The sequence below is a fragment of the Cuculus canorus genome, chromosome 2 (assembly GCF_017976375.1).
Source record: "Cuculus canorus isolate bCucCan1 chromosome 2, bCucCan1.pri, whole genome shotgun sequence".
Lineage (NCBI taxonomy): Eukaryota > Metazoa > Chordata > Aves > Cuculiformes > Cuculidae > Cuculus > Cuculus canorus.
In genome coordinates this window covers 117,869,123-117,882,426 of record NC_071402.1, presented here as the reverse complement: position 1 = coordinate 117,882,426, position 13,304 = coordinate 117,869,123, and the positions used below count along the sequence as shown (strand labels likewise).

The 13,304-nt window shown below is 40.6% G+C and overlaps 1 protein-coding gene across 2 annotated transcripts in view; it reads right to left on the bottom strand.

Moving 5' to 3' along the window:
• GPD1L (glycerol-3-phosphate dehydrogenase 1 like) overlaps positions 1–12,886 on the bottom strand; it is a 28,651-nt gene extending 15,765 nt beyond the window's left edge. The window contains exons 1-4 of one of the 2 annotated variants that reach the window (XM_054059684.1): positions 11,672–11,702; positions 10,625–10,730; positions 5,076–5,253; positions 3,540–3,680 (exon numbers count right to left, since the gene is read on the bottom strand). In XM_054059684.1, coding sequence (XP_053915659.1) covers positions 3,540–3,680; positions 5,076–5,253; positions 10,625–10,730; positions 11,672–11,687 — 441 coding nt within the window. In that variant the 5' untranslated portion in view covers positions 11,688–11,702. Of the gene's footprint in view, positions 1–3,539; positions 3,681–5,075; positions 5,254–10,624; positions 10,731–11,671; positions 11,703–12,783 lie in introns of those variants that run through there. The other variant, XM_054059685.1, reaches the window with a different exon arrangement.
• Between the last annotated feature and the right edge of the window lie 418 nt (positions 12,887–13,304).

The following is a 13,304-nucleotide window of genomic DNA, read 5'->3' as shown; positions in this document are numbered from 1 at the left end:
AGGCCTGTGCTTGGATTTAAAATTGCACCAAAACTCACAAAGTGACATCTCAACAACTTGTTTTGTGAAGAGGTATTGGAACTGAAACATCAGAGACAGATTCCCTTGGGTACCATACCAGCAACCGTTTACTAGTACAAACGCAGTTTAACCATTTTGAATACTATTACAAATGGAACAGTTGTTCACAGATACGTAGAAAGCTGAACAACTGAGAATAGCCTAGCTTCTAAGGATATTTTTAATCTGTATTTATAATGCACCCTTTATAAAGCATGGAAGTAGGGGCAGAAATAGGATTACCCCAAGGAGTAATGCTGCAATGTATAAGGTAGCCTGAACCAATAACTCCAAATGAGACCACTTTCTTCTCACAAACCTCTTTTTCTCCTAGCCTGCTAAATGCAGGCTCCTTTTAAGTTTTCAGAACAGGAGCATGGCAGAAAAGGTACTGAAACGGCCCTTCTTTCCCACAGTATACCACCTTTTACACAGCACTATTTTCTTTATGTTGGGGATTTGGTACTTTTGGGATCGGTAATTTTGAATTAGGATTCAAAAAGCAAAAAGACAGTGTGACCCCCTACGATGTTCAGATAGACATATCACAGGATCAGAGAATGGTAGTGGTTGGGATGGACCTCTGGAGATCATACAGTCCAACCTCCCTGCTAAAGCAGGCTCACCTAGAGCAGGTAATACACACATACACTTTTTCATGTTGTCAGCAGTGACATTTCAGGCCCGCAGCAATTTGCATTTCCACAGATCAGAGGTGCTATTCCTTAAATAACATGGTGCAATCAAGAAACATGCAGAAATGCCTGTATAAAACCAGACAATTAAACTACAGACAACAGTGTTTGAATTTCTGCATTATTTTTCCATCTGTATCACTTAATGCACAGCTCTTTAATAAGCCATATGGAAAGAATCTGAAAGCAAGCACATATATACGTGTTGTATCTTTCCCTCACAGTGCCAAAAATGTCCCCACAGAATAACTGCAGGCCCCCTCCTCCTAAGCAGGAAACTAATAAACAGAAAAGCATGCACATATTGGGAAGAACTCCAGAAATGTGAATATGTACACAACAATTATTCATCCAAGTGAAAGGAGATCAAGGAGGCTTAGGTGCCAAATTTAGCCCCACTGTGAAACAGATGCAACTTCTGACAAAGTCAAGGAGAGCTGCACCTGATTCTTGCAGAGTTAAATCCAATACTGAATGATGACAGGAGAAAAATCAAACACTACTCCTTCCTCAAAACACCAAGGCTCCAACATGGGAATTTCCACTAGGCAGCAACAGTTTCCAGGCAACCAAAGTCCAGTTCTGTGGTCTTATTGCTGGCATCCTAACATGCCTGCCAGAGCAATCCCTGGGGCCTGTGTCTAGAGAGATGAAAATGAGAATGATGTGGACACTGCTTGAAGAGGATTTTAAGTGACCTTCATCTATCCTGCTTCCTGTGCTTACTGCTGTACCACACTTTAAGTTGTATATGGTTCCCCTCCCCTGACCCACACGATTTGTTAGGTTTTCATACACATCAGTGATCAGAACGTATGTAAAGCAACACAGATGCAAATGTTTCAATACAGACAAATATCTGCATTTCCTGAAGACTCAGTTTTATTAGCAGATATTAAGCTCCGCTTGAAAATAGGACTGACAAAAAAAAAGGAATAAAAAAAGATAAAAAAGACAAAAAGATGACACATTGCTAACTTACCAAGCAATTTAGAAAGCACAAAAACAAGATGTCCCACTAATGATATTTTCCGGAGCAGAACTGCACTTTAACTGCCAAACTTAACACAAGACACTTTACTAGCATTAGTGTTGTGCATAATGAAACCACTAAAAATATGACTTTGATGAAAACAGCATGCATAAAGAAGCTGCAAAAGCAGAGGATAGAATGTATTCCTGCCTCTACTACTGACTCTCATAGCTGTGTTAAATCTCCGCCATTACTTCTTAAATGATAATTTTAATGACGCACAGTTATGTCTTTTCATAAAAGCTAGAAGGTACTTTGCATTCTCCTGAAACAAATTTAAAAGGGGCCTCACACCACTTCTTTTGAAAGACCACTTACTGATGCAATGTGACAGTGTGAAGCTGCCTAGTAATGAACTCTGCTTTGCAAGGCACGTGTCACTGTTTTACTCACACTACACTAAGTAAGGGCTTTTTGTTTTGTTGGGGTACTTTTGTTTGTTTGGGATTTTGACTTTTTTTTTTTTTTTTTAAGACAAGCACACACCGACACCTTTTTATTTTTTTCTTTAAACACAGACATTAATCAACACTTCACTAAAGCACTAGTAATCAATATCCAGAGCAGTAATCCCAAGGGAATACAGGCTCACATTCTGACTTCAGATACGCTGACATAAATTCTCAATCACTCTTCTGATCTCACTACAGTTATTCGTACCACTAAGGACATTAGAACATAAATCACATTTAGCAAATTAAAGGAGAACACAGTTTATCTTGAGCATAAACAGAAGCATAAACAGACAACTTAAAACCAATAAACTTAAGGGCATCTAGGACAGTTGTGTGGTTTCGATACTATTGTGTTTAGCTCTTTTAACACTGCCTCATTTTATCCTCCTACAATATGAAAAGTTTTTCTACAAATTGCAGCACGTGCACTTGGGAAGCATTACTTTTTCATACAAGCCAGCAATGTATCAGGTCAGCACTGACAAAGCAATACAGATTTGACAGGCTTAGTTAGCCAAACTAAAGAAACAAGTCTGCAGTAAGTAGTAATGCAGGAGGCATGTCCTTTTTAAACACAGATCCATAAATGTATAATTTTCCAGAAATGTCAGCAAACAAAGGGATGTGTGCTGAGAAAACTGTACTCTGAACTAAGTGCAAAGCAACAACAAATCAGTATCTTCTATTCCTTGCAGGAACAGCTTATTCTTTGCAGTTAAACGAGAAGTCCATCCACATTTAAACGTTCTCCTGCCACAAAAACTAGAAACACTTCAGCAAAACACTTCCTGTACCTCTGCTCCCCGTTTCCTCTGCTCTAACTGTTTTTATGGGCCATGCTAAACTAGACTTTCTTGTTGCAACATATTTGACAGGAACAAGAGCACCATCCTCTCAGCCACATGAAATTCTCTCAGCAGTTCTTAAAATGATCAACTCAGCATGAGGGACGTGCGTTAACAATCAAACCATTATGCTTGTGCTCTGTTCTTCATCTAATGATGAGTTTGGAAACAACAATGAAAAGATTAGAAAGCTCGGTGGTGCAAAACATATTTACTCCCTCTTTCTTTTTAGAAGCCTTGTGAACAGCCTCATTTTCCTCTTCCTGCAAGTGCTAACCTAAAATAAAACATCCCATAACTCACTAATGACTGAGATGAATTCCTGTCTTACATATAAGTTTAATGGAACAACAAAGTGCAAAGAGACTTTTCAAACCAAAATAACAAGCTATCATGTTTTAGAACACTGCATTACATATTGTCAATTATTAATGCATAATATTTATTATACCTTTATGAGAGTTATACCAAGTGCTTTCTTGGGTACTTGTCCTGTGATTTCATCGCAGACTTTATGGATGAACTGATGAGGAATGACAAAAACCAGCAAGTCTGCATCCTGTACAGCTTCATTAAGGTTTGGGACGGCAACCTGTGTAGTTACAGGAGAGAAATGCCACATAACTTCTTAAAATTAACCCTACACACAAGTGTTACCTGTCAAGTAAAAGCACATCTTGGTCTTAACACTCAATGCTACAAACTTCATAATTTCTTCATCATTGAAAATGAGTAGAAAAATGGACTTCCCAGAAAAGCAAATGAATTTAAGCTTTCAAACAAGCTACTTTATGTCTTGAAAGGGCAATCTTCACAGCCACCTGCATTGTTACTGCAATGAAAATACAAAGGTTCTGTAACATTTGAACAAATCCTTTCAGCAAGAAAATATAAAACAAGAAGCTGCCTTCTCTTCGACAAAATAATTTAATATTTTTATAAGTTTTTGCATGTAGAAAATTAGTTCCTTTACGTAGTTCCTTAGACACTCAAATTTCTTCTCTGGGACTCTTACACTTATTAGTTCATATTCTCTTTCTCTGTAGTCATAAATTTTGTTTACCCTTTAAGAAAGTGACCTGTGTTGGAAGTTTCTTGCCAGACTCCACTTTTCCTAACACCTGATGATCATTTTAAAATAAATACTTATGTTTAAAACGTAGCAATAAGCTCGACCTATTGATAAAGATACAAACCTGAATGACCAGGCAGTGGAAGGTAGAAACACCAAACCTGTCGAAGGCTAGGGAAATGGGATTTCAGTGTTATTGTTAAAGCAAAACCTGACATATGGCAATTCATGTTTTCCCTGCCCAACATCTCTACTGAATTGTTAGCCACTGCAGTCTCTTCCTATAATGTTTTTGGGGCAAGAGCCACCATGTGCCCACCAACCATTGTGTTACACCAACACAGAACAGATAGAGTCTCAGTGTTCTGTCATAGCAATGCTACATCTAACACACTGATCTACTGTACATAATTGAAATGTAACCGAGAACCAGATAAACTGCAAACTGCTAGCAGTTTGCTAAAGAAATTCCCTAGCTCTCATCCTGTAATACTTTATAAAAGTTTCAGAGTATTTGAAATCCCTTCAATTCTCACTAACAGCCAGTTCTCTTCCAAAGTTCAGGCCAGGTTTTTTTTTCTAATGGGTGCGGTCATAGCTGTTAATCTTGTCCTCATTTTCACATTTGCTTCCCTAGACAGAAGCAGAAGTAACACAAAGACAACAGTGAGACTGAAGGGAAAAAAAAAAAAGAGAAAAAAAAAAAAGATTACAGTGCTTTGGATTTACCTACCTCCATAACTGCATAATTTTACTTGTTCAAGTCTCTTATCTCATCAGTAAAATTGCATACAGTCTGAAATATTAAAAACTTCAAAACCCTAAAGCTGTTAACAAAATAAATTTCTACTTCTGTTCACAGCATGAGCAATATTCCCTCTGCTCTACAACCAGAATCGAGCTTCTGAGCCTTACCACATTATCTGGCAGCTTGTGTCCAGGGAGATATTTCACATTTTCATGTTCATTATTTATGATATCTGTCAGTTTTCTTCCATTAATATTCTCCTCGAAGACCCACATCTTCACCGTGGGAGCAAACTTTTGCAATTTTTTTACATTATTGCCTATTATTTTGGCAACCGCAGAACCCCTGCAGGAAAAAAACCCCAAAAATATTCAAAAAGAGAATATTTTGCTCCAGGAGAAAGAGATTGTCTTCAAAACAAACAGAAATTCATAGGTTATCAGACCAGTTACTATGTAGCATTTTTTTATTTAGTAAAACAAGTGGAAAAATACACTAGTCATTCATACCGCTGCTTCCTCTCAAAGAAATATATCTAGAGCAGGTCAGATTGAGGCATTGACTGAAAACATCTTTATTTATTTTGTCTGCATATTGGCTAGCCAGTGAGAGTTAGGGTTGTATTTCCACAAACAAAATTGATTATATCTTCAAAGCAGTGGTAAGAGTGACATGCTCAATTTTTAAAAAATAGATTATTTTTCACCTTTAAGAAACAGGAAACCCTCTTTGCTGAGATGGCTTGACCCATCAATTGCTGTACAATACTGATAAGCATTTAAAGGCAAAAAGCATTTGTATCTTGCATAAGTTGTAAGCTTTATGGTTATGCTGCTAACCTCACAGAACCTCACTATTGCAACGGCATCCTCTAAATCTGCAGGCAGACAATTCAAATACCGTTAGCTTCATTCACTCCCCAAAAAGAGCATACAGTGAAAGCTGTAGAGCGGTGATCAATTTTACTACCCAAATCTCTAAAAACAATGAAATTAATCAGAAGTACTGAAGCTAAATGCAAGAGGAACAAACACAACCTTCCCTTCCATTCCTAGCCGGAGTGCTACATGCAAGAAAATCATGCAATTTCATAAAGCCTGTTAAGATAAATTCCTTTCCTGGGACAAGAATGTGGCTGCATAATTATTGATAACCTATTAAGCAGACTGAAAAATACCCTCATAAGTATGTGAAAAAACACACAGAGTCACCAATCCGAGGCTTGTGAGTGTGAATATGGGACATTTTATTAGGAGCTAGGAATACTTTAACTTTACAAATCCAGTTATACTCACGCTCTCCCCTACATTTATTATGGGCATTGTTTGTAATAAACTCATAGCTGGCAACTACAACAAATAAACTCATTCTCCTCCAAGAGCTTTTAATATGGCATAACTCGTGCTGCATTAAAGACGTGTCTATCACAAGCCTCAGGTCACTCTCTAAGTACTGGCAGAAAAAAATTATAGTCTATTAAGTAGATCTGCAGTTAAACCATACAACTGTATGTCTTAAAAGACTGGAATTTATTTCTCTAATAGCATTTGACACACTACAAAGTCCCCTGGGTTCAGAAGTGACACAGAAGCCTTAATTGTCAGCTAGCTCTTATCAAGCTCCTGTTCTTGATCTGCATGCATGGTTTCTGCTGTGATGCTAGACAACTCAACAGCTCAACCCCCACATTTCAGATCCACACAAACAGTATGAATTGCACTCAACACAATGCAGATATGTGTTCTCTGAAAGTGCTTTGAGTTCCTTGAACAAAAGCATATTTAGTATTGCAGCTTTATAAACAAAGTCTGGATACTGGTAAATCACTATCTTCACTTTTGAACTTCAGTGCACATTCCGTGTGCTTTGTGTTGATAGAGAAAGACAGAAATAACCGATTCAGCAACTGTCCCACAGCGGTTTTCAAACAGTTTGCCAGCATAACGTTTGGCAGCCTGTACTACTTGAGCGAGACATTAACTGCATTACTATTTAACACTTAAATGTGTTAGCTGTCTTTTTTTCCTCAGCTTTTGAATGTAGGATTTAAAAAAGTGAAGATTGGTCTAGTCTTAGTTCCTGAATTCAAGAACATCCTCCTCATTGGCTTCTCCGGTTCCTCGTTTCCTGTTATGTTGCAACAACTGTGGAAGGACTGAAGAAAGCAAGGTCAAACAACTGATACAGAGTCCAAGATCACTCCATGCAAGGTGAAATACCAACTCCCCACACCTGTTAATCCAACAAGCAAGCCTATATTCTCTTCTGTGCCTTAATACTCGTCAGTATGCACTCTGAAATAATTTACTGGAATGTCTGGCTCATCTTGTATACTCCTGACACATCACAAGGCAAAGGAATGGGAATTCCTGCCAATTTATTCCTAGCAATAACAGTTCTAGCATGAGATAGGTTGAAAGACTTGGTGCCTGCAGCAGCTCAGCAACACAAGAAAAAACAGAGTGAAAGGAAAACCATATTGAAAGATTTTCTCATAACCCTAACTCGAGATGCTCTGAGGAATGGTTAATGCTACTCAAGTAGAACACAGTAGTTGTGTGCCAAATAGCAGTTCTCTTCCTTGCAAGGAGTATCAAAGTTATGCCCAAATGCCATCTCATACGCTGATTTAACATTTCTGAAGAACTCTGACACTCACTGAGCAAGACCACTCACTTTGCCTCCTGCCAATCATTGTGTGTCACAGTTTGTCTGCTTTTCCCCTATAACTTTAAAAGCACAAAACTCAGAAACTCAACTTGTCCCAATACCAGCACCAGTGCAGCTCACAAAATGCAAGTGCAAATAATATTTACTCTAGCGCTACCACTTGTCCCTATAAAATCACTTCAGTTAAGCCCCGAAGTCTACATCCCATTTTTCTACAGCAAGTTCCTAGACATATGAACCCCTCTGTCTCAGGAACTTCCTATCTCTTCCCAAATTCTATGGGTGCTGTTCAAGTCGGGCAATCAGATTTATTAACAACTAGCTCTCGCAAAACAGACAGGAATAAATTCTGGCCATGTACACCTTGTTAACCTGCCCTGCTAGTGTTATCAGAAAAGCAGGCTATAGCACGTGTCCGAGGCAGTGCTTGCAATCTTTTAACTGAATCCAGGCACCATCTTTGAATCCTGAGGCTCCAAGTCATATTCCCAAAGCATATTCTCTTCACATCCAAAAAGGCTTATTTTATCCTCCTTCTTAAAGGCCATAGTACAATCACGAATCCACCAGCTCAGCAACCCTAAATGGGCAAGGCCAGCAAAAAGCACAGCTCCTCTTCGGTGCCTTGTGGGCCATCTGTCCCGTCCCATGATCTTATATCATGTGTTGAGTGACCCTTGCCAAGTCAACTTCATTGTTAAGGTGACCTTCCCCCACAGCAAACCGACCAAACAGGTCTGACTGGAAGTAATCTATCACCCAAGGTGATTGGTTCAACCCCTCTGTCCTGCCAAGCCCCTTTAGCAGGTTTGGCTTTGTCCCAGATATAGGTTAAAGGGCTGTGAGAAAGGCAAAGATGTCCGTACAGTTACTGGCACGTGTAGGACAGAATCATCTCACACAGAGCCCAAAATCCCACAGCCTCTGAACTTCTAAGTTCACCCAGTCTAACTGCTAACTGCTCAATAAGAACTACTAAATCTCCACACTCAGCTCAACTACTTAAATGCTTAGAATTTAGGCAACACCAGTCACACACTCCTGCAATCCAGGCTTCAAAAATACATAATCCCAAAATATCAATAATGAGATGTACCTAAATGCTTCCATTTCTTTCTATGTACCTGCTTTTGAACACTAAATGCTTCCACTTTAGGACCACAGGCACTAGTTCGAAAAGGCACTTACGTGCACACAGGTACACAATTCAAATCTAAGTCCTATTTAATTCAATGGTTGCTTAGGGACCTAGTTTAGTGATGAACTTGACAATGTTAAGGGTTTGACTTGACAGTCTTAAAAGGCTTTTCCCAATCTAAACGATTCTATGATTCTATATACAATTGAATCACAGTGCTCTTCGCAGGCAGAGTTTGGTGTCTGGCATCCCTTAGACTCTGAGGAAGAAATCACCTACCTCTCCAAGAATTCCTGTTTTCAGAAATGTTTGGGGGAAGGGGAAAAGATGCGAGAAATGTTGCACATCAAATCATTTGAAATTTAAGATTTTGATTACTTTGGTTTTTGCTTTCCTGACACCAAAAGAACTGCCACACTGCTGTCACATATGAAATAAGCTATCAGTTGTTTGAATACTTTCATCCTCAAAAGAAAGAAAAAAGCTGATGCTAGGTAATAACATTTTCTCTTTCTCTCAGCATCACAGACATGGGCATTGTGCCACGCAAATCCATCCCATTAGGCAGGAGCTTTTCTTGTTATTGAACTGATCCAATCAGGTGAAACCAAAATGTGTATGCATGTGGTTATTGCTAGTAGGCAACATCTACAAATCCTTTTGCTTTTGGAAGTGTGTTTCACAGTGAATCAAATATAAGTGCAGTCAAATTTCCTGCAAAACTTTTTGCTAGATTTCAATTATGGAGGAATAGCAACAATACTAAAAGATAGAGAGGTCTAGCTGCATAATTTCCTCCTGACATATTGCAATGCACAGTATCTCTCTGTCCATCTTACAAGATAGGAAACCAAGAGGTGGTGCACTGAAATGTTCAGCTATTCCCTCCAAGCCATCACAAACAAGACCACAATTTGGTAGTTGTTGATGTTTCAGCTATGCAAAACAGCACCAAAAGCCAATTGCTGGGCTGGGCCCCGGGATGAGCAACAAGTCTAGGATCATCTTGACAAAAGGCTACTAAGTTTTGTTTAATAAACCGCAGTACTTTGCTCTACACCAAATTCATCTGAATTTAGATTTAGCCTTAAAAAACAGAATGTTATCAGAAATAAAATATGCTTAGCATTAGTGATTAAAGTGACAAACTGTATAGATACATTTATAGAATACACTGTACCTAAATTATTAATTGCAAATAGGGATCCAGGGTGGTCAAAAACGGTAGAGATATTGAAGAAGCAACACAAAGCATTTTTAACACAATTCTCCTCTTAAGAGAAAAGATCAGTAAATCCGTTGCTTTCAGTGGATGCAACAGTAAATTTATTTAAGTCTAACAACAGTAATTTAAAGTCTAATAACTATAACTAAAGTTAAAACCAATTTGAAAAAGAAAAGGTATTTCAAATACTACAGCCTCTCACAACTCTTCTCTGAACTGCCTTGGAGAGAGCTAAGACAGGAAACCCCAATCAACACTTGTGTAGAAGCCATACAGGCAGCGCCTGGTTAGCCGTGACCTGCTGAAAATAAACATTCAGCATCTTTCACATCTACGTCACCTGACATTGTACAAACCACACAACAAATACCAGGATAAAAATACCCTAAAATAACTTATGCACAGAACAGATGGGTGCCTACAAGCATACCAAAACACAGTGCTCGATTCTGCCACTGCTTCTCCCTCCTCCACCTCCGGGGGAGACTAAGGGCAGAAGTCTAATACAAGAAGTAGTAACCATTACAAAAAGTGGAATACTTTGATTTTAGCTAAAGTAAAGTTTTCATCCAAGTAACTGTATTTTTTGAAAGTTAGACAGAATGTCCCTATGACAGCATGGGGTTTTACAGCATGATTTTTCAGTGTTTTTCCAGATGCTGTTCTTTAGGAAATGATAATACCTTGTGTGAAGTATGATTTGTGCTGAACAGATGTGCCTTCTTCTATAATCACCTCTGTTTGCAGTCTTTATGTCAAATGCAAGGTGCGACAGAGAGCTGGAGCCAGCTGCAAATGAGCAAGAGACCTGCTTGTTGTGAAGTTCATAGTGATATTAAAATTACTCCTTGGAAAGCAATAGAATATGCATAAGACTTCTGGGAAAATTTATACATATGCAAGTAAGCGGGAAATACATTCTGTAACCAGCTCTTGTCTCATACATGTGATTGATGGAGATCGCTCCCTCATGTGGCCCAGGCCTGATTAAAGGGTGATGCTTTCTAAAACTCCAAATGGAGTCTTAAACGAGAGTTTATTTGCTGGCATTTTTGGCATCAAGCCCATCCATACCACACAATTGTGCCCAAAACCTCACCACAGACCAAGCCAGGTGACACATAGTGTGCCACTGACACCAAAAATGCCAGCAAATAAACTTTCATTTAAGACTCATTTTGGAGTTTTAGAAACCAAGCATCCTGTATTAGGGCTCGGGAGCAATCATGGGGGAGCAATCTCCATCCATCACGTGCAGTGAGACGAGAGCTGGGGACAGAATGTATTTCCCACCCATGTGCATGTGTATATATTCTCCCAGAGATCTTATACATATTTATTCCTTTCCAAGGACTAATTTTAATCATAGAATCATCGAATAGTTTGGGTTGGAAGCGACCTTAAAGATAATCTAGTTCCAACCCCCCTGCCATGGGCATTGTCCCACTAGATCAGGCTGCCCAAGGCCCCATCCAACCTGGCCTTGAACACTTCCAGGGACGGGGCATCACAGTTTCCCTGGGCAACCTGTGCCAGTGCCTCACCACTCTCATGCGGAAGAAATTCTTCCTTATGTCTAGTCTAAATCTGTCCTTCTCCAGTTAATACCCATTGCCCCTAGTCCTTTCACTACAAGCCTTTGTAAACAGTCCTCAGCTTTGTTGTAGTCCCCTTCAGGTACTGAAAGGTCGCTCCAAGGTTACAGAAGAACACACATCTGTCCAACCAACCCAGTGATTCTATCATTCTATGCTCAGATCATGCTTCACACAGGATGTTTTCATCTCCAAAGAATGAACAGCATCTGGAAAAACAGATTGAAAGAAAACAATATGCTATAAGAAAAAATGCTGTAAGAAAACATGGTATAAATAAAACATGTTTTAAGAAAAGATGCTATAAGAAAGCACGCTATAAATAAAAGATGCTACGAAAGAATTCGCTATAGGAAAAAGTCACTATAGCAAAAAGTCGCTATAAACGAACACGCTGTAGGAAAATACGCTATAAGGAAACACACACTATAGAAAACAGGCCATAAATGAACACGCTATAAAAGAACATGCCATAGGGAAAACATGCCATAAAAGAACACGCTATAGGGAAAACTCGCCATAGGGAAAACTCGCCATAGGGAAAACACCATAAATGAACACGCTATAAACGAACATGCCATAGGGAAAACATGCCATAAAAGAACACGCTATAGGGAAACTCACTATAGGCAAAACTCGCTACAGGGAAAAGTAGCCATAGGGAAAACACGCCATAGGGAAAACACGCTACAGGGAAACATACACTATAGAAAACACGCCATAAATGAACATGCTATAAATGAACATGCCATAGGGAAAATATGCCATAAAAGAACACGCTATAGGGAAACTCACTATAGGGAAAACTCGCCATAGGGAAAACTCGCTATAGGGAAAACTCGCTACAGGGAAAACTAGCCATAGGGAAAACTCGCCATAGGGAAAACACGCTATAGGGAAAACTCGCCATAGATAAACTCACCATAGGTAAACCCTTCATAGGGAAAACTCGCCATAGGGAAAGCACGCTGTAGGGGAAACCCGCTATAGGGGACACCCGCTATCCCAGGGACATGCTGTCTAACTTTCAAAAAGTACATTGACTGAGACGAAACTTAACTCTACTTTGGCTTATACCAAAGATTTTTCACCCTTTTGGCTACTTCTCGTACCGCCCCGCGGGCAGCGCCGACCCCTCCGGAGCGCCGGGCAGGGCAGCGCCGGGCAGGGCAGCGCCGGGCGGGGTAGGGCCGGGCGGGGCAGCGCCGGGCAGGGCAGCCGCGGTGCCGCCGTTCTGCCGCACTCACCAGTTCCCCGATCCCACGATGCAGACCCTGAGCGGAGCGGCGGCGAGCGCCATGGCAGCAGCCCTGGCCCCGGCCCCACCCGCCGGCCCCGGCCCCGGCCCCGCCCCCGTCGCCCCGCGGCTGCCGGGAGCTGTAGTTCTGCCCGCGGGCGGGTGCCTCGCGGCGTCCTGCGCTCCGCACTGCGCTGCTGCGATGGGGTGAGCGCAGCGGGGAACGCGGGAAAAGCCAGGGGTGTGATCCATCTGGGCTTCCTCAACATAAGGAGGATATGGAGCTGTTGGAAGGGGTGCAGAGGAAGCTAGGAGGATGATCAGAGGGCTGGAGTACCTCCCATGCGAGGGCAGGTTGAGAGAGTTGGGGTTGTTCAGCCTGGAGAAGAGAAGGCTCCAACGAGATCTTATAGGGACCTTCCAGTACCTGAAGGGGCTACAGGAAAGCTGGAGAGGGACTGTTTACAAAGGCTTGTGGTGATAGGACGAGGGGCAATGGGTATAAACTGGAGAGGGGCAGATTTAGACTGG